The sequence below is a fragment of the Pseudonaja textilis genome, chromosome 3 (genome assembly GCF_049901715.1).
Source record: "Pseudonaja textilis isolate UNSWEBS1 chromosome 3, rPseTex1.2, whole genome shotgun sequence".
Lineage (NCBI taxonomy): Eukaryota > Metazoa > Chordata > Lepidosauria > Squamata > Elapidae > Pseudonaja > Pseudonaja textilis.
Genome location: NC_141992.1, coordinates 60367793 through 60388271, shown reverse-complemented (window position 1 = coordinate 60388271; position 20479 = coordinate 60367793). Strand labels below are relative to the sequence as shown.

General features: G+C 35.4%; 1 protein-coding gene across 1 annotated transcript in view; it reads left to right on the top strand.

Moving 5' to 3' along the window:
• FAF1 (Fas associated factor 1) overlaps nt 1-20479 on the top strand; it is a 199073-nt gene that overhangs the window by 139057 nt on the left and 39537 nt on the right. The window contains exons 14-15 of the mRNA XM_026707060.2: nt 3490-3626; nt 13623-13711. Of these exons, the coding sequence (XP_026562845.1) occupies nt 3490-3626; nt 13623-13711 (226 nt within the window). The remainder of the gene's footprint in view (nt 1-3489; nt 3627-13622; nt 13712-20479) is intronic.

Below are 20479 nucleotides of genomic sequence, written 5' to 3'. Positions count from 1 at the left end.
TGACATTTACTTTTTACCATCAGATCTGAAAACATATCATAAGCTACCCTTTTCTCTTGAAAGAAATGCTAATTTCAAACAGTCCTCTAATGGAAGTGAAAAGCTTTATCAGTTTTTTCATTTATTCAAGATCGTGTTAAGAATACTAATGTCAGACTTCAGTATGATAATGGATGAAAGCTTTTTTTGTCAAAAGCTTAGAATTAGTGTTTTCAGAACATACTAGTAAGTATGAAAGTGAAGGGAACTAGCACAATCTTCAAAAACATGACTCCTTGATATGTATTACTTCTTTCACTAATTAATTATTGAAAGTTATATTAACATATTTCTATATGCAAGCTGTTCATCTACAACTTTGGTGTGTGTGTGTGTTGTGTGTGTGTGTATGTGTGTTATTTTTTTACAATGAACTTCTGAAATGTTATGGTATTGATTCTTGCCAAAGAGTTCAACCTTCAGTACCTGCTCTTACAGATCTCAAAGTCATCAAAGCTGTCTGATTATACCTTACAGGAAAGCAAAAAGTTCCCCTTGCATTGTAAAGAACAAAAATAATATATGGTAATGGTTTTAATCTCCATTTGATTCTTATAAGGCTTTTTTGGAACAGGTTTAAAAGTGCCTAAAGATTTAAGTATATTTTACAAAATTGTTACTTACATATTACTTCCTATGTAGGAAAGAAAAACTTCATACTAAAGGTTTCAAGTTTTTACCTCTCAGTCGAGCCCTATTTAATAGCCGTAGTAGGGTTCTAGAGCCATACAGTAATAATCCTTAATGGGTTAGGGTTTTTTTTTATCCATACTAACTTAGCAATGGCTTTTGGCCTTTTGAAATTTAACTCAGTGCCAGTGCCACATCCTTGGGCATGGGAGTTCCACAGATAATTTAAACTGGAGTTTGAAAAGTAGATTCAAGAATCACACAATCATTAATGCTAGATTTAGCATCTATGAGTTTAGTGATTTTTCTCCTCCTTTCAAAATGAGTCATCTGAGGGGATGGCATGAGGATGTATTCTGTTCAACATCTGAGGAAATGGCATGACAATGTATTCTGTTCAACATCTGAAGATTCCAAATGAAGTTTTGCTTTTTTACTTTTCTCCACTGTGGTATCATTTTGCTTTTGCTCATAAAGAAATGAGTATTTGAATTTAGTGGGGTCATCTTAATTTGTTGAAATACCAACTAATTTCTGTATTGTTGCTGCTCCTGTTACAGTAGTAAAGTGTGAGATTCAGAGTTAGGAATAAACAGAATGCCAAGAATAGTTAGTGGAGGGCTGTTCCCTGTGTAAGAAATATGCAGTTATATTTCCCTAATAATATGGATTTGTTGTTTTGATTACTTCCCTCCATCACTTATGATTTATATTTTAAGAATAAACCAGAAAAGACATTGAGAGCATTTTGTATTTTTTTTGTTAATGCAGAGCTAGATAATAAAGAAAACAGTGCAAGACGTCAATGAAATATTATTCATCTATATTCCATTAATTTTCCAAGTGTATAGAAACTTAGAGCTATTTGGGCCATCAAGTCCAACCCTCTAATTGGTGCAGGAATCCAAATTAAAGCATTCCTGATAGGTAACTGTTTGACTACATTCTAATTAGGAAAGGGAATTACCTCCTTCAGTAATCTGAGTTTCATGTTGCTTTTACCACTGGAAGTTTTTTTTTCTTTTGTTTCATTTACCAATATCTGTAACTTAATACAGGTAGTCCTCGACTTTCAGCAGTTCATTTAGTGACCATTCAAAGATACAATGGCACCGAAAAAAGTGATTTTTAACCATATTTCACGCTTATAACTATTGCATCAGCCCCATGGTTACATGATTTACATTCGGACGCTTGACAGATGTTTCATATTTATGATAGTTGCAGTGTCCCGGGATCACGTGAATCCCTTTTGCAATCTTCTGACAAGCAAAGTCAATGGGGAAGCCAGATTTATTTAATAACCGTGGCACTAATTAAACAACCAGTGATTCATTTAACAAACATGGCCAGAAAAGTCATAAAATGGGACAAAATTCACTTAACAAATTTCTCACTTAGCAACATAAATGTTGGACTAAATCATAGTCGTAAGACAAGGACTACTGATACCATTATTCAGTATCCTACTCTCTGGAATGATGGAGAACAGATTTTCACCTTCTTGACTATGATACCCTTCAGCTATCTGAAAATTTTCCGCAAGCCAACTTTTCTCTGTTCTCAGTCTTTCTCTCTCTCTCTCCAGAAAACCAATCTCACTGTATTTCTTCTAGTTTTTCTGAACAATCTTACAAAAATCACATTTCGTACCCAGAAATGTAGACAATATTTGAGGTACTATATAGTAATTATTGCAAAATAAAAGTATACTTCCCATATTTGGAAGCTGCTACAATGGCATAACGTAAAATTTCTTCTCCTTTAGCAATTACCTTGCATCATTAATTCATCTTCAGTTTGTGATCCAAATTATTTTTAATATCCAGGAATTCCACTTTCTGTATTTTTGCATTTTTCTCTTTCCTGAGTGTATAACTTTGCATTTATCTCTATTAAATTTCATTCTGTTATTTTTAACTCATCCCTTTAACCTACCAAGATCATCCTGAATTTTGTTTAGGTCTTATAAAATAGCAGCTGTCCTACCCTGTTTTATGTCAACTGCAAATATGATAACCATTATGTGGTTATCGCATCAGAATGGGATACTCTGTCAAAGCATAATTGAAAACAAGATATGAATATAGCGTTTGCACAGTCTACTAAGAAAGTTACCAAATAAAAAAGGGATGACTTTAGCTTGGAAAGGCTTTTTTTAACAAATATAATAATTGACAATCTCTAGATGATTGGCATCTAATACTGTATTGCTTTCAAGTTGGTCATCTATTAATAGTTTTATGATATGCTGTAGAATTTTATCGTGAATTGACTAATTGTGTTTTCCTTAGTTTATATTAGGGTTCTGTTTTGTTTTCTTCTATCTTTTGAAAGTTGAGGTTTTCAGCAATATAAGTTAAGAATTGACAGAAGGATTATACTAAACCATTAGATCTTAGTTGTAACTAACTATTAAATCTGGGAGCAGAATTGGTACAGAGCTATGAATGTTCCACAAAAGAACGTAAAGAAAATTAAATGTTAAGGGGAAAATATAAAGAAGATAGTATGCCTTAATAGAAATAGATACATTGCAGCATAGAAGAAAAAGAGAGGGTGAAAGTGGATGTTCCCTATGGAGAGTAGTAAGATTAGGAGAGTCTGGATAATAGTCCACAGTATAAAAAGAGAAAAAAATGGGGGATGCTGTTAGCAACAAATGAAGTCCTTTTTCTTGAAACTAAGCTAAAATGTACTGCGTATATTTTTGCTGTGAAATTATGAAAGTTACATAACATGCATATATATTTTGGAAATGAAATAAATAAGGTACATTTATTAATACAAACTTTTCATTACAATATTCCTATGTTTCAGGTTTCTAACAATGTGCACAAGACACTTTGGCAGTGTTGTAGCTCAAACTATTCGGACTCAAAAGACAGATCAGTTTCCATTGTTCCTTATTATTATGGGAAAACGATCATCAAATGAGGTGTTGAATGTAATACAAGGTACAGTCTATGTATTCTGCTTGGTGCATATTTTGTATTGAAACTTTCAATGGAATTCATATCGATTACACTTCTAGTCAAGTGTAAAATTCTCCTGGAATATAGTTTATATTCTTACATTAACAAAGTACTTATAGATAAAATGAAAAATTGATGAATTTATCTTATACACATTTGCAATGACTATGTATATCTGATCAAAACTAATATAGCATGGTAATGTATGAAAATTAGTTATAAAAATGCTCTGCATCAAGCTTGTAAAGTTTATGGTGCTGCACAACAACAAAAAAATTAGGAAATGTTATAGCTTCTTTTTTAGAAGTAGGTCTTAGGATTAATCTTAGTTACCTGGAAAAGTTACTATGTCTCATTCAAAAACTTATCCTCTTGTTCTAGTAGCTTGAGTGTGAGTAAGGAACTTCACCTCCCAAACGTATTCCCCCTTTCTAGTGGTGGGATTCAAATAATTTAACAACCGGTTTGCCTAGGGTCAGGTTGCTGTAGTGGGAGGCGTGGCCCATCCCCATCCTCCAGCTCTGTGACACATGTGGGATGAGCCTTCCACGATGGCCAACTTGATCCTGGGCAACCCGGTTGGTAAATTACCACCAAAGTGGATCCTGGGTGCTGCACTGCAATGGAGAAATGGGCAACGGAGCAGCCAGCACGAGGTGAGGAGGAGGAGCAGCGAGAAGAAAGAGGGAAAGCAGCCTTTTCCTTCCGTCATGCCGGCTGCTCTATTGTCCATTTCTCCATTGTAGCGCAGTGCCCAGGATGCATTTAATAGAGGGGTGAGGTGCCTTGCCACCGGACGAACAGAGGTGCAGAAGCTGTTTGGCTTTGAGGGTGCACTGGAGAGATTCATGCCAGTGTGGGGGAGACTCGGGTTGCAGTGTGGGGAAGGCAATCTCCCTGCAGTGAAGAGGAGCCCTCCAGAGCCCAACAAGCAAGAAACAGCCTCCTATCAATGGCGGCTCCGAAGTCTGGACTGCCACCGATGTAAAGAAGCGAGTGAGTGACAGTTTGTGAGATCATTGGGGAAGAGTGTGGCAGAAAAAATTAGCGGTGCAGAGGAGGATTGGAATACCATAGACTTTTATAAGGCTGTTACAAGTGTCTGTCCGGAGCCCTAAAAGAAAGCGGCCAAAAAGCGGATGTGAGGCAAGTGAAAGGGCTTGGCAGACAGAAGAGAGAGAGAGAGGACAATAACAAGTAAAAAGGGAAGTTTACGAGGTTGGGAGACTAGCAGCTGGAAGGTGCCTGGAAGTTGTGGAGGATTTGGACTATCTCATTTGATTTTTATTCTGAAAGACTTTATTAAAGTGGAGACGGGAGGAAGATCGGAGCTGACAGAACAGAGACAGTGTGGTGCCACAGGCGATATTTAGAAACCCTGAAGCCATCGTAACAATATAACTGATATAAACCACTTAACAGCCCTTTAGGGAGCATACTGATCTTGAGGAGGTGGTTCCATCTGAAGAAAATCAGGAAAATTGAACTTAGGAACGCTAAGACAAAAAGGAAAAGTGGACGCTTCCGAATGTGTGGAGATACCGTGTAATTGCAGTCACTACTCAGCATTTTTTACCTCCCCACTTCCGGTGCATTTGGAGTGAAAGCGGTCAAACTTAGAGACAGAAAGCTAAAAACTTACTTCAAAATTCCTTTCCCCCCTTTTTTTACTCCCTTTTTTCTGTATACATTTGCTCAAATTTTTTTTCTTCTTTTTCCCTCATCATCTGGCGCTATGATGAATTATCTCTCCTTCTTTACTCTCTCTTTATAATGATTATAAATATGCATACTGGGGAAAGGAAAATTGATTGTTGTAACTGATTGTTAAATAATTGAATTAATTGATTTAATAATAATAGTGATAGTTATACTTTGATTAGATATATAGGGAAATAGTAAGAACATTAAGTATTATTTAATTAATAAGTATATGATTTTATGTATTAATATTATAATTTATTGTGTGATCACAATTAATCCACTTGGGAACGAATGTAATACTGTTTGTGTTAAAAAATATTTAAAATAAGGTTAGATAAATACACATATTTATTTATAATATTTAAATATAGTTGGAGTTGGATATGTATGTATGTATGTATATGTATATGTATATGTGTATATATATATATATATATATATATATATATATATATATATATATATATATTCTTAAGTTTTCGCGGGTACTTACATGTATGGCATTCAGCTTTGTTCGGGTATTTTCCCACGTCATTGTAGTTGTGCTTTTAAAGTTGTAGCAACACTATACAGAATCTATACTATACAGCAACACTATACAGATTCGGCAGAATCTCATCTGCCATCATAAGGCTTCTGTATAGTGTTCATCTGTGAGTCCGGCTTTTATAGTGGTTTCAGATTTAAATTTGGGGCAGCCTATTGCTGTGCCAGAATGGTTTTTTCTTCACCTTGATTGGTTGAGAGTCTTGGTCTGTGTTTATTGCTCTTGGAGTTTGCTGTGTTCTGCTTGATTGGTGTTTCTAATATCTCCTGTCTGTTTTTTGGCTCTTTTTGTCTCTTGATTGGCTGGCAACATTGTGTTACTTTATTGGAGGCCTTTAGTGCAGCTTGGCTCCGGGTAAATGAACGGCTATCATTAGTTAGGAAGCTAGGTTTCATCTGGGTGCCTGGTTGGGGTGTATTTGAGCTGGAGGTATCAGGGGGATCTGTCTTTGCCCAGGTGTTTGCCTGGCTTGTGGCGTGGAGATTTTTTGTTTGTGAGTGCAGGCTTCCAAATGATTGACAGTCTGGTGGAGTCATCTCTTCTATTCATGCTTTCTGGTCTTTTTTCAATCTCTATGGCTTCTCTGATGATTCTGTGGCTGGGGTTTTCTATAGTGGCTAGGGTTTTGGTGCCGTTGAAGTTGATGCTATGACCTGTGGCTTCCATGTGTTGGACTAGTGAGGAAGTGTGTTCCAGCTTTTTGACTGCATTTTTGTGTTCATCCAGGCGGGTACTTATTCTTCTATTGGTCTGTCCAATGTATGTGGCCGGGCATGATACACAGGGGACTTCGTATATGCCTTGGTTTTCCAGGTCAATTTTATTTTTGGGGTTTCTAAGGATGGCTGCTATTTTTCTGTCTGTTTTGAAGGCACTTGATGTGGTGTCTGTGCAGTATCTTACTAATTTTGTCTGTAGTACAAAATTAGTAATGAGATTCTGCCGAAATGTTGCTACAACTTTAAAAGCACAACTACAATGACATGGGAAAATACCCAAACAAAGCTGAATTTTATATATATATATGTGTGTGTGTGTGTGTGTGTGTGTGTGTGTGTGTGTTATGTTATGACTCCCCTTCAAAATTCAAACGAACAAAACAGAAAGCAGCCGTTTCACAATTAAATCAAACGGAAAGAAGTCTTACAAGATAACGGCTGGCAGAAACCACAGCATAAATCTTTACTCTGTCCGGCAAACCAGTCCTGGCAATAAATCTTCAGCCTCAGAGCTCTTTGCTGTAACGTCTTCACTCAAATAGTTATTTTGTTCCTGGCGAAATGTACCAGCCCAGCTGTGTCCTTTTATACTCATTAAGGCAACGTGCTAATTTACTGACTTGCCCTTCTCATTCGCTCCAGCTGATTTTGCCTTTTCAACCGTCTTCTATTTTTTACATTTAACCACAAATTTTCCAAGTTCTCATCTCCACTAGAAGACTCTCTCAAAACTTCCCTGTCAGCCATTCCTGGCTGTTGATCAGATAAGGAACCAGAGGAGGTCAAAGGTCCTGACAATTCTAATACATCAGGTCTGTCGTCCTTTGCCACGTCCATCTCCTCATCCTGGTTATCAGTCCAATCAGTAAGCCAGGCCGGTTCATATTGTTCTGCCATAACCTCTTCACTTGAACTCATATCAATCACAGGAGCTGAATCCAAGCCCGGAGCCACAACATACATATATATAATATAATTTGGATTTAAAATAATACAGTGATAATATTTTTATATAAAAGTACTTATACTCCAGTAATCAGTTAAGAGCACAGCTATCCAGCAGATAGATAGATTAAGTAATTAGATACTGGTCAATCCTAATACAGAGATTCTATCACTGAATGTTAATTTGGGATAATATAATTAATATAGTACAACAACAGAAACAAATCTTAAAAGAAATGACTTCCACAAATACTACAGCTCTGAAAACTGGAAGAAAGGTCACCCCAATGTTAACAATTACGTCAGCAACAGCTTCGACCATGGCACAAAAAACCATAGAAGAAACATTACCAGTGGAGAAACAAGCTAACATCTCGAATGCCAACATCCAATCAATTTTGCTGACTTTACAGGAATCAATGACGAAACTGCAAGAAACAATAATGAAAAACCATAACCAGACAAGAGCAGATATCAATGAACTAAAAAAGGAGATGGGGAAATTAAAAGCAGAAATGAAAGCGGATATCTCCAAAGTAGAGGACAAAGTTTGATTATTACAGCAGGCCTTGGAGAAAAATGAAGCAACAATAAAAGAGGTAGAGAAAAGGACTGAACTAACCGAAAGGAAATTAGAAAGGTTAGATAAAGAATTAAAGAATGTGAGTAAAGAAATGGAGGACTCACTGGTCTACCTAGAGATGGAGATTCCAAAATGTAGTGGAATCCAAAGAAGAAGACCTGGAACAACTAATGGTGGGAATACTGGCTGGACTATTGGAAAAGGATAAAGATGACATCTTAAGGGAGTTTGATGAAGTTTACAGGATTAGCACTAATTATGCAAGACACCACAAATGCCCAAGAGAAGTCCATATACGATTTGCAAGAAGGAGTGTCCAGGATATTATATATAGGATGTCAAGAGATGAAACAATCATGTATAAAGGTAAAGAAGTCTTGATTCTCAAACAAATACCAACAAGAGCAAGAGAACAAAGATGAGACTACAAGTTCTTAGCAGCTTACTTAAATCAGAAAAGAATTGTATTTAAATGGCTAATCCCAGAGGGGATGTTAGTTTTTTGGAATGAAAGGAAAATTAAAATAGACTCCATGGAAAAGGCCCAGGAATTTTATGAGCAATTGGTAGGTCCGGAAGACCAGAGCAGTAAGGAGGAACTGAAAACAAACTCCCAGGAAGATTAAGGCTATCATAAGAACAGAGATGGAACTTTAGGAAATCAAGGAAATACTCATCTACATCAGGAGAGAGAAGAAAGTAGGACACATCTTCAGGCACAAGGAGAGACCGGAGCCATTACAAGACAGAGCGAAACAGAATTAATTAAATGGAAGAAGAAAAGAAACTACTATCAATTAATATAAATGGTTTAAACTCGATGATAAAAAGGAAAAGGATAATAGCTAAACTAATCAAACAAAATGCTGATATAATATGCCTATAAAAAACTCATATAAAGAAAACAGATGAAAAATACCTAGAATGTCCGAAATTAGGGAAGCTATTTACCGCACCAGCAGACATAGGGAAAAAGAAAGGGATTGCAGTATATGTTAAAGAGGATTTGAAAACAGATTTAATATGGTTGGATTCTGAGGGAAGAACTCTGGTTTTGCAGATCTGAATTAATGCCATCCCAATTCTCTTAGTGGTAATCTACGCCCCGAACGGAGATTGAAAAGAGTTTTTTAAACATCTTTATGGAAAAATAGTAGGATTGGAAAAAAGAAATATTTGTATCATAGGAGACTTTAATTCTGTTGCTGATTATCAAAAAGACCACAGTAATGGGGGGAAGAACAAAGGGGGGAAAAGAGAGCTTCCGAAGATATGTATGGAAATGATGAAGGAGTTAAATTTGATTGATATATGGAGAAAATCACATCCCGAGAAAAAACAATTTACATTCTATTCAAATCCTCATCAAATATGGACACGAAATGATATGGCATGGATGAATGGGGAAATAGCAAATGTGATAAAAGGGATTGAAATTTTACCTAATGAATGGGCAGATCACAATCCAATTCAGATAATATGGAAGGGTAGGGAAAAACCCAAGAAAAGATGGACGTTAAATACTCAGTTAATAAGAGAAAAAGAATACACCAACAAACTCAAGGAGGAATTAAATTATTTCTTAAAGGAAAATGATAATGGAGCAACTACGAAACAAAACATTTGGGAAACAATGAAGGCAGTAATAAGAGGTATAACAATCTCTTATAACGCCAAGAGGAATAAGGAAAAATACGCCCAGCAAAATAAATTACAACAAAAAATTAAGGAATTAGAAACTCAATTACAGAGTACCTCAAAGGATTCAAAATTGCAAAATCAGATAATAACTAAACATAAACTGAATTTAATTGAACAAGAGAGAATGATTATAAATTTGAATACAACTAGACAAACTTATTTTGAGCATGCTAATAAGCCAGGGAGATGGCTATCATATAGACTAAAAAAAAGGAAAGAAAAGAGATTGATATACCACCTAATAGATGGAAAGGGGGATATACAACAGGAGATAGAACAGAAAAAAGAAATTGCCCATAAGTATTTTGAAGAGTTATATAAAAAGGAAGAAGTTAACAAAGATAGAATAAGAAACTATTTAGATAAAGTGAAGGATAAAGCAATTGGGGAAGAAATGGAAAAATTATTAAACAAAGACATTACTTGGTTTGAATTGAAATCAGCAATAGAGAAGCAGAAAAACAATAAATCCCCGGGACCAGATGAGATTCCAGGGGAGCTGTACAAGGCAATAGCAGAACAAATAGGACCTCTTATGGTGGAAGTTTTTAATGACATCTTATTGGCAGCCAGGATGCCAGACTCATGGAGTAGGGCATTGATTTCGCTGATCCCGAAGGAGGATTCGGATCCCCGATATATACATAATTATAGGCCGATTTCACTGTTAAATACTGATTACAAAATATTCACTTCAAGTAGACTAAAAAGAATGTTAAACGAGCATATATATGAAGATCAAAATGGATTTCTCCCGACCAGACAAATCAGGAACAACTTAAGAATAGTACTAGATGTCTTAGAATTTTACAAAACCCACCCCGAAAAACAAATTGCACTTATGTTTTTAGATGCAGAGAAGGTCTTCGATAATTTAAATTGGCAATTTTTAATCCAAAAAATAGAACTAGAAGAAGTTATGGGAATACAAGTGATAAAGAAAGTTAAATACTTAGGAATATGGTTGACAGCACATTGTAAGACACTTAAGGAAAATAATTATGATAAATTGATGCAACAGGTAAAGAAAGATTTAGAAACATGGGGCAAGCTGCAACTTTCATTATTAGGCAGGATTGCTGCTATTAAAATGAATATTCTTCCAAAATTCCTATATATATTTCAGACGATCCCAATTAAAGTACACAAAATTTTTTTTGAAGATCTTAATAAAATAACTGTAAAATTTATCTGGCAAGGGAAAAAACCTAGAATAAATTTAAAGGCAATGCAGGATATGAAGAGCAGGGGAGGGCTGGCACTTCCAAATTGGGAGTTGTACTATAGTGCAGCCTCTTTAGTATGGTTGAAGGAATGGGTGAATTTAACCAATAAGAGAATATTATTCTTAGAAGGCCATGACTTGCAGAGGGGGTGGCATGCTTTTTTATGGGATGTAGGGAAAACTAGCCAGAAATATTTTCACAGACACCTAATCAGAGACTCATTATTAACTAATTGGAAGAAAATACAGAAAAAAACACTATTTAAAAATACCAATTTGGATTTCAACAGTGGAGGAGATGATTCACCCAAATAATCTAAATATCACTAAAATGATTAAATATAAGGACCTATTGGATACGCAAAGAAATTTGAAATTGCGGCAAGAACTTCAAGAGCAGGGACTAAAAATTGATCAGTGGGCGTATCTTCAAATTCAAAGTAGATATAAACAGGACAAGAAAGAATTTGGAATTACCAATAAACTCCAGCAATTAGATAAAATTTTATTAGGATCAGGCAAAAAAAGTATAACAAAATTTTATAATTATTCATTAGAAGTAGAATTAGAAGAAGAAATTGTAAAAGGGAACATGATAGCCTGGAGTAGGAATATAGGACGTAGCATCAGCATAACAGAATGGGAAAATGTTTGGGGTAGAAATAATAAAATTACAAAATCGGTAGCATACAAAGAAAACGCCTATAAAATGTTTTATAGATGGCGCCTTCCTCCTTCGAGATTAGTGAAGATGCACCCCAATATGAGTCCGAATTGCTGGAAATGCAAAAAAGAGGGAACTTTTTTCCATATGTAGTGGTCCTGTACAGAAGCTCAAAAATATTGGCAGAAAATTAGAAATTGGCTGGAAGAAATGACAAGAGAACAGATCAAATTCAAACCAGAGTCCTTTCTGTTAGGGATCTTTGATAAACAAATATCAAAAAAAGTGAAATATATAATAATACACATTTTGACAGTGGCCAGATTGGCTTTTGCACAGTGTTGGAAGCAACCTCATGTTCCATCAGAGCATATGATCATTCAGAAAATTTCAAGTTGTGCAGAAATGGACAAATTAACTTTGGCATTAAAAAATAAAGACACTTCAATATACTACAACAGCTGGAACTGCTGGTACAAATGGATAGACCAAAGATAAACTTCACACTAAAAGGCAGAAGAGGATAGGATAGATCCATAGTAGTGATACATAGATATATGTAAGGATTAGGTATGTGTATATGGCATAAAATAAAGATAAAAAAGAGGTCTTACAAACTGTTGAAGATGAGAATGTTTTTAATTGTTTTCTATTTTTTTCTTTCTATTTTCTTCTCCCTTCTTTTTCTCTTTTTCATTTATGCATGTGTTGTTGGTTTGTTTTAATCGTAAAATCAATAAAATTTATTTTAAAAAATAATAATAGAGGGGTGGGGTGGGGCAACTTAACTGGTTTGCACAAACTGGTGTGAACCGCCTGAATCCCACCACTTCCCTCTCTCCCATTACGCAGAAAGCACACAGAGAAAGTAGGGAACACTAACCTTTGTAAATGACCTCAGTCTCATAAAAATAATTGTATAGGTATTCATTGCTGTATAGATATTTCATTGATATTGATTGATTTTTAAAAGATGTCAAATGTTCCTGCAGAATCTCTACCATCACTATATTGAAACTCTAAAAAAAATCCAAAAATAGTTGGAGAAAAAAACTAGATTCATATTCAATTAGTTTGATGTTTTGTGACATAAAATGCACGATTTTCTCTTCATCTTTTCATACTTACTTATAAATAACTTAAATTTTAGAATACTTTTCTAGCACTTGAAATGTTGAAACTTAGTAGTAATGTACTTCTATATTCTCCACTGAAAACCAGATATTGCTATACTGATGGATTAAAATCACTGTGAAAAGTATTGCAGAGGTTGAAACCAAGATTCATTTGCAATGGAGTAGAGCTGTGGAATTTCCTTATATATTTCAAATATCCAAAATATATTAGCAATGCAATCAAGAAGTAATAACCCAACAAATAGTATTCAATTAAGGGGAAAATGGGCTGTTCTTCATCATTATATAGTTAGTAATCCTTGAATCAATGAATGGCAGAGGTAATTCTGAGGGCTATTCATTTTAAATGTTAGTATTTAAATTCAGCACAGAAGTATCAATAGATATGTCAAAAGATCCTGTGATAATATCTATGACAATTTGAAAAAAAATATTTAAGAATGTCCCTCTTTCTTCCTTATCTAACCCTAGTTTGAGATCATGAGCTGGTTATTATTGCTGATATAAAGATGAAATAGAAATTATAATTAATCTATTTTTTTCATTCAGATTCACATTTACAACTGGAAACTTTCCGAAACCTTAAAGTATAAATTAAATGACACTAAAATAAGATTAATTGCATTTTCTTTCTTTTTTTTGTGACACGAACAAAAAAAACCTAAGGTATTTTTGGATTATTTCTAAAATGACTTTCTGAGTTTTTAAAATAACTTTAATATTATGAAGTTCAACTGTTCTTCTTCGTTGCTAGGAAACACTACAGTGGATGAGTTAATGATGAGGCTGATGGCTGCAATGGAGATCTTCAGTGCTCAGCAGCAAGAAGACATAAAAGATGAGGTGAGACCTGGACATCACTACAGACAGCTATTGCATTTAGAGTAAGGGTCTTAATATTTATAAATGCTATTGCATTTAGAGTAAGGGTCTTAATAGAGTAAGGGTCTTTTTAATATTTGCTTGAAGAGGTTTGAAGGTTGTTCCTATAAGAGTGAAAGAAACTCACAATAACACAAGAATGTATTCGGTCCATCAGAATAGGAATGCTATCCATCAGATATTCTAAGAATACTGCTCTGCCTCCATGCAAGATTTGAGACATAGATAAAATGAGATCAATATTCACATTTACCTCTTCTACAATATCTCCATATTTATGACATAAAATATCAAATTTGAAGATAGTTTAATTTAAGGAATTGATCACACATTCTGTGGAATAAAATACCTCTATTTTTCACAGTCTTTCAAATCAGTTGTAAATACTGTTTTTGAATATTGAAAAAAATGGGCAAAACTGTGTTAGGAAACTATACATTTATTGTAGTGGAAATTTTTTGTGAAAATACCAGCTATGAACTTAACATATTCTTTGAATGAAAACTTGTTTAATTGTAATTGTTTTGATGAGCATTGCTATATTTTTGACAATTTTTTAAATTGGAAAAATATGCTTTAGCAATTAAATATGTGTTACTGCTGTGATTGCCTTATTAATTAAGCATCTAAAATTAAAAGTAATTGCTTCTTACCCACTACCCACTAACAATAAGGTGAGATGTAATTTACAGAAACCCATACAAGATTGACCATTGCCTGGGTCAACAATGCACTAGACGTTGGAGTTCCTGGACATCTGATTACAAATGGATTACAGGACTCAGGACTTTTGGCTAAGCAACCAGGACCACCAAGTGCAGGTCTACTAGAGGAAAAATTGTTTATCCATTGCAAATATACAAAGATTGAAAACAAAGAATGTTATTGAAAGATTGAATGAACTGTTATTATAAATCAAGTCCCAATGAAAAGAGAATTTCTGAAGAGAACACATAGTTCAGGGGAAAACAACGTCTAAAATAAGAAATAATAGAACAGATAAAGCAGATCAGCACTGAGTTATAATACAAAATAAAATATTCACATACATAGAATTGGAAGAATTGCAAAAGATCTACTTAGGGCAAAGAAACTGAAGCCTCACCAGAAGTAACTCATACTGTGAGTTACCATGGGGAGTTGGTCATAGATGAAACTAGTATAGGTATTCATTCATTCTCATTCCTGAACAAATCACTGTTTCCTCTGCCTTCTCCTCAGAAAGAAAGAACAAATCCCTCTAAATAAAAAGCAAAATGAATTGAAACAAAAAAAAAATTGAACATCTGGAACAACACAAAAATAGCAGAATAATGTTGCCAGCACTGAAGCTTATTAGCTAGCATAAATATTAAAATACTATAATATGAAATATAAGCACCAGCTCACTGCAAGAAACAAATCAGCTAATATATAGCAGTTATAACTGAATATTTCGGATGCAAAATTAATAAAAACAAAAGAGCCAGCGTGCCACAAAAATAGATTGAAAATAAGATCAGATGCAAGCAAGCTGGAACAAATGAAAGAGAAGAAATTGAAGAAGACCAAAGCATATCTGATCAAGAAGTATTATCTAGAGCAGGGCTGTCAAACTCACGGTCCGTGGCCCAGATGCATCATGCACTGGCCATGCCCCTGCCCGGTTTAGCAAAGGTTGAAAAAGTCCCGATTCGTCATGTGATGCCACTGTGATGATGCAAGTTTGACACCCCTGATCTAGAGGAACAGAAATCAAGGAAGCACTAGAAATATAAAGAGCAAATAACAGCAGTAGCCAAATAATTCAGCATATAAAAAGTATGATTGCACACTATAGGCAGAATCTCCAATTTCAATTGAATCAGAAATGTTTCTATGAAACATTGTCAATGAACAAACTGTAATCAAACAATAAAGAAGAAACATACAATTCTGAGCATAGTTGTGGGACAACCCTCAAAAATACAACAAAAAGCATACAACATTCTATTCTATTCTTTAAAAAAGCAGCTTGCATAAAAGAGGTGGATATGAATTTTTTTATAAAGCTGAAATGTAAGATTTTGTAATAACAGCAGAAATGGTGAAGAAAAAGGTAGGGAAAATCAACAATTGGTCAGCATCATGTGAAGATAAACTGCATGGTTTTTTGTTGAAACATCTGGCTGGTCTACATACACTCATTGCCAAGCAATTAAGAGCAAACTATAAGGAAGTGAATTTGAAGATTGATTAACATCTGGCAGAACCTACCTGATACAATGAAAGATTTAACAAAAGAGGCAGCCCCAGGCAACTACAGGCCAATTACCTTTCAATTTGCTAACTAAGGTTGTAGTTGGACTGCATCTAGTTGAAAACGCTCTTTTCAACATGGGCAGAAAGAAAAGTGTCCTAACAACAGAGAAGCTCCTAATTGACAAAATTATTTTATAAAATTGCACAAGAAGGAAGATCATCTTGAATGTAACTTGGACTGAAAACCGAGAGGAATTGGTTGGCTTGGATTGATTGCAAATAAGCATTTGATTCCCTGCCATGTGATAGGATAATAAAAATGCCTAAAAATAACAGAAGTCAGTACACAAATCAGGAGTTTTGTGCAAAGATCAATGACACAATGGAAGATGTAATTGCTGGTCAATGTGATAGACTGGGAGAGGTTAATATTAAGAGAGTATACTATCAAGGATACTATCACACTAATGCAATGATTCAATGCAACTGTCAACAATACTGAACAGTTCATGGCTATCAAACATCAAAAACATCTGCCAGGCTATCCCACCTCTTTTATATCTGAAGCTGTATGGAAAAACACCATCTCAAATAGAATCACTGCTCAGCACTGCCCATATATGAACTTTGGATTAGATAAAGGTGCCAACTTACTATCAAGAGAGGAAAAATATTAAAAAGTGAAGGAATCAAGATGCCTGATGGAAATAACATCAAGAATCTGAATGAAGAAGATTACTATGAATAGCTGGGCATTCTTCAAGCTGACAACATCAAGCAAACTGAAATCAAAAAGAATGTTAGAAGTGAATACACCATGAGAGTGAAGAAGATCTAAAAGTTCAAGCTCAATGAAGGAAGTCATATCAATGCAAATCAACACCTGGGCAATTCCAGTCATTAGATACACAGCTGGAATAATGGACTGGACTCAAAGCACTCCACTAAAAGCCCTAGATAGGAAGACCAGAAAAATAATTACAATGAAGCATGTCCTTCATCCTCAACAATGACATTGACAGATTCTACTTACCAAGGAAAATAGGTGGCTGTGGAATTTCCAAAAATGTACTTCCAAACTTTCATGGGATAGCTGAAGAATAAGAAAGGCCATTGAAAGAATATCTGAAGGACAGTGAAGAAATTAGTACGCCACAAAAGCTTATTGAATATTGGAGAGACTAAACTTGCATTTAAGAAAGACCAAATGAAGACTATAAAAGACACGTGGCAAGGCAAAATATTATATGGCTAATACACACACAAACACGCACAAACTAGCAGGCAAAGCAGATAACAGGAAGATCTGCCAATGGCTAAGAGCAGGAAAGTTAAAGAAAGAGACAGAGGGCCTAATTCTGGATGCACTAGATCAATAAGAAATTCATACAAAGCCAGACTTGAAGAGATAGCAATAAGCGGCAGGTACCACCTCTGCAAAGAAACTGAAGAAAGTGTTAGCAGCTGCAAGAAAATTGCACAGACTGACTACAAACAACAGCATGACAAAGTGTCGTGCCCTTGTTGGAGTCTGATTCTGAGGGGGAGATTGAGCAGCTGACAGGGAGTGGGAGTGTGGTTCTGCTGGCTGTGGAAGAAACGGGGAAGGGCACAGTCAGGCTAGGCATTCAGAGGAAGACCCAGGACCATCCCCTCTTCATCCTAGGGCACGCAGGGAGGAACGGAGCAGGGAGCATCGTGGCTTACGAGCGAGAAAAAGGCCCTGATCCCTTTCATTAGTTGCAGCTGGGAGAACAGGATATAAGTGGGGTCGAGGCTTATCTGGGTTTTGGCATCCTCCCAACTGTGGGTGCAGCGTTATCCTTTGAAAGTCTGCAATTTATCATCCTGGCCTGCTATATTAATTACTTCAGTATGGTCTGCATTGGTTTTTTATTTCTAATTATCTTTACTTTGGGTTCGGACTGCATTTCTGCCCTTCGTAGACTGTTTTTTGAAGAGTTTGTTATCCAGCCGAGGATAACTGGACATTGGGGCCAAGTTGGAGGCATTAAAGGGAATTTAGTCTACTTTTGTGACTTTGTTATTTTTGTGTCACGCCCCGGGTCATCACACAAAGTAACAACAATGATGCATTGGGTGATCTGCAAGAAATACCATTTGCCTGTAGGCAAGGTGGGACCATAAAATAGAGACCGTAATAGAAATTGAAGAAGCTAAAATATTCTGGGACTTTAGAATTCAAACAGACAGGCACTTGCCGCATAACACGCCCGTCCTAACAGTTGTTGATAAGAAAGTCCGGATAGTGGACATGGCAGGACCTGGAAATAGCAGAAGAGAAGAGAAAGAACTGTAGAAGATCACAAAATACAAAAACCTGCAAATAGAAATAGAATGACTGTGGCAGAAGCAAGCAAAAATAGTACCAATAGTACCTTGGCAAAAATAGTACCAATAGTACCTTGGGTGCAATCCCAAAGCAAATGGAGCACTACTTGAACACTATCGCAATTAATAAAATCACCACCAATCAGTTGCAAAAGCAGCTTTACTCAGAAGTGACAATACCATTAACACTATTAAACTCTTATATCTGACTGTCCCAGGTCCCTGGGAAGGACTCAATAGCTGGAAAAAAAAACATCCAAATCCACTAAACAAATGGCTGACTCTGTGATCAACCATAATAATAAATAGCTGCTATAGAGATTTATTTCATGCAGACTAAGATGAGCAAATAAAGTGATAAAAGTTTTCAAAAAATGCCAGTGTTTCGATTATGCAAATATAGTCACAAGCCACAAACACAAAAGTGAAGTGGTTATCTGTTACTTTATTAATTGAGAGTGACATTTACAAGTAATGAAGTCCTTAGTTAGGATTTTGCAATAATAGGTGTGTTCCTATTTAAGATTATTGTTATCCTGGATGTACAGTGGAAACATTGATTGACAGTAATGCACTAAGCATCTTATTCATCCATCTAAATCTTATGCCTCACTAGTACAAGGTTTTATTTCATTGTATAATCATTGGAATATATGTCATCTATTTATATAGTAATGCTGTCTGTTTCTGTCTGACAGAATGAACATCAGTTTTATTTTGCATTCTTAGAAAATTTAGCTATGAGCATTAAACATATGATAATTGAATATTTTTATTACCCCTTTTCAACATGTTACAAATATACAAAATACAAACACATGTATAATACATACTTAGGTAAAAATGACTAGATAAAACTAATTAGTGACCCTACCTGAATGTTAGGCTCATATAATTAGGCTTATTAAGCATCATCAATAAATCTTTCCAAACCAATCTAGAAACTTGGGAGGTGTGTGTAAAATGCTTTTATATTATACAGGTAGTCCAAACTAAACAACAGTTCGTTTAGCAACCGTTAAAAGTTACAATGGCACCAAAAAATGAGACTTATGACTGTTTTTCATAGTTATGACTTTGCAGCATCCCGATGCTCATGTGACCAACATTCAGATTTCTTGGCAACTGGTTCATATTTATGACCTTTGCTATATCTCAGGGTCATGTGGTCATCTTCTGACAACCAGGTTACTAACATATCAACTGCAGTGATTCACTTAACAGCTGTGGCAAGGAAGGTCATAAAATGAGGCAAAACTCACTCAATAAATGCCTCGTTTAGCAACATAAATTTTGAGCTCAATTATGGTCATAAGTCGAGGACTACCTGTATTATTGTTTCTTATTTCTGTATAACTTCTGAATGGGGATGATTGCAGACCTTTTTATGGCATTATTTTCTCATAATACACCATTCAGCCTTGAATTACGACATCCAGGTGCTTTTTGTAACTACTGCTAACCTGAACATGAAGTTCCAACCAGCCACCTAGTCTGCCAAGTAATTGGGAAGCTATGAGCCAATTCATTTATAATGGAAATACAGAAAGAGATACTTGACAGTTAACAAAAACATACTGCCTCTCACTGAATTCCATTTCTAGGATTTTTGATAAATGCATTAGTTTTTCTCTCTCTAAAATGTCAGAGAACTATAGGTAAAATAACATGACAAATATAGTGCCTAACAGCCCAATCTGTGCTCTGTGTACTTAAGAAGAGGCGTTGGCATCAGTAGTGGGATTCAATTATTTTTTACTACCAGTTCTGTGGGTGTGGCTTGGTGGGCATGGCAGGGGGAGGATACTGTAAAATCTCCAGTCAGAGGTGATATTTGCCAGTTCTCTGAACTACTCAAAATTTCCGCTATTGGTTCTCCAGATCTGGTCAGGACCTGCTGAATACCACCTCTGGTTGGCATGTGAAACGATTTTTAGTAGCATACTAGTTCACATGTAACACTTTTTGTAAATCTTGTTCCTGACATCTCCTGTTTAAATAGCATTTTTTTCTAATGCAGGTCTTAATGCATTTACATGAACTTTCTTTCAAAATGTGACAATAGTAAGCAGGATACAGATTCCGGTTTCTGTTACTGTTTTCTTAATAACTACAGTAAGTCATCATAAACCACAAGATAAACAGAAAATTCTTCTA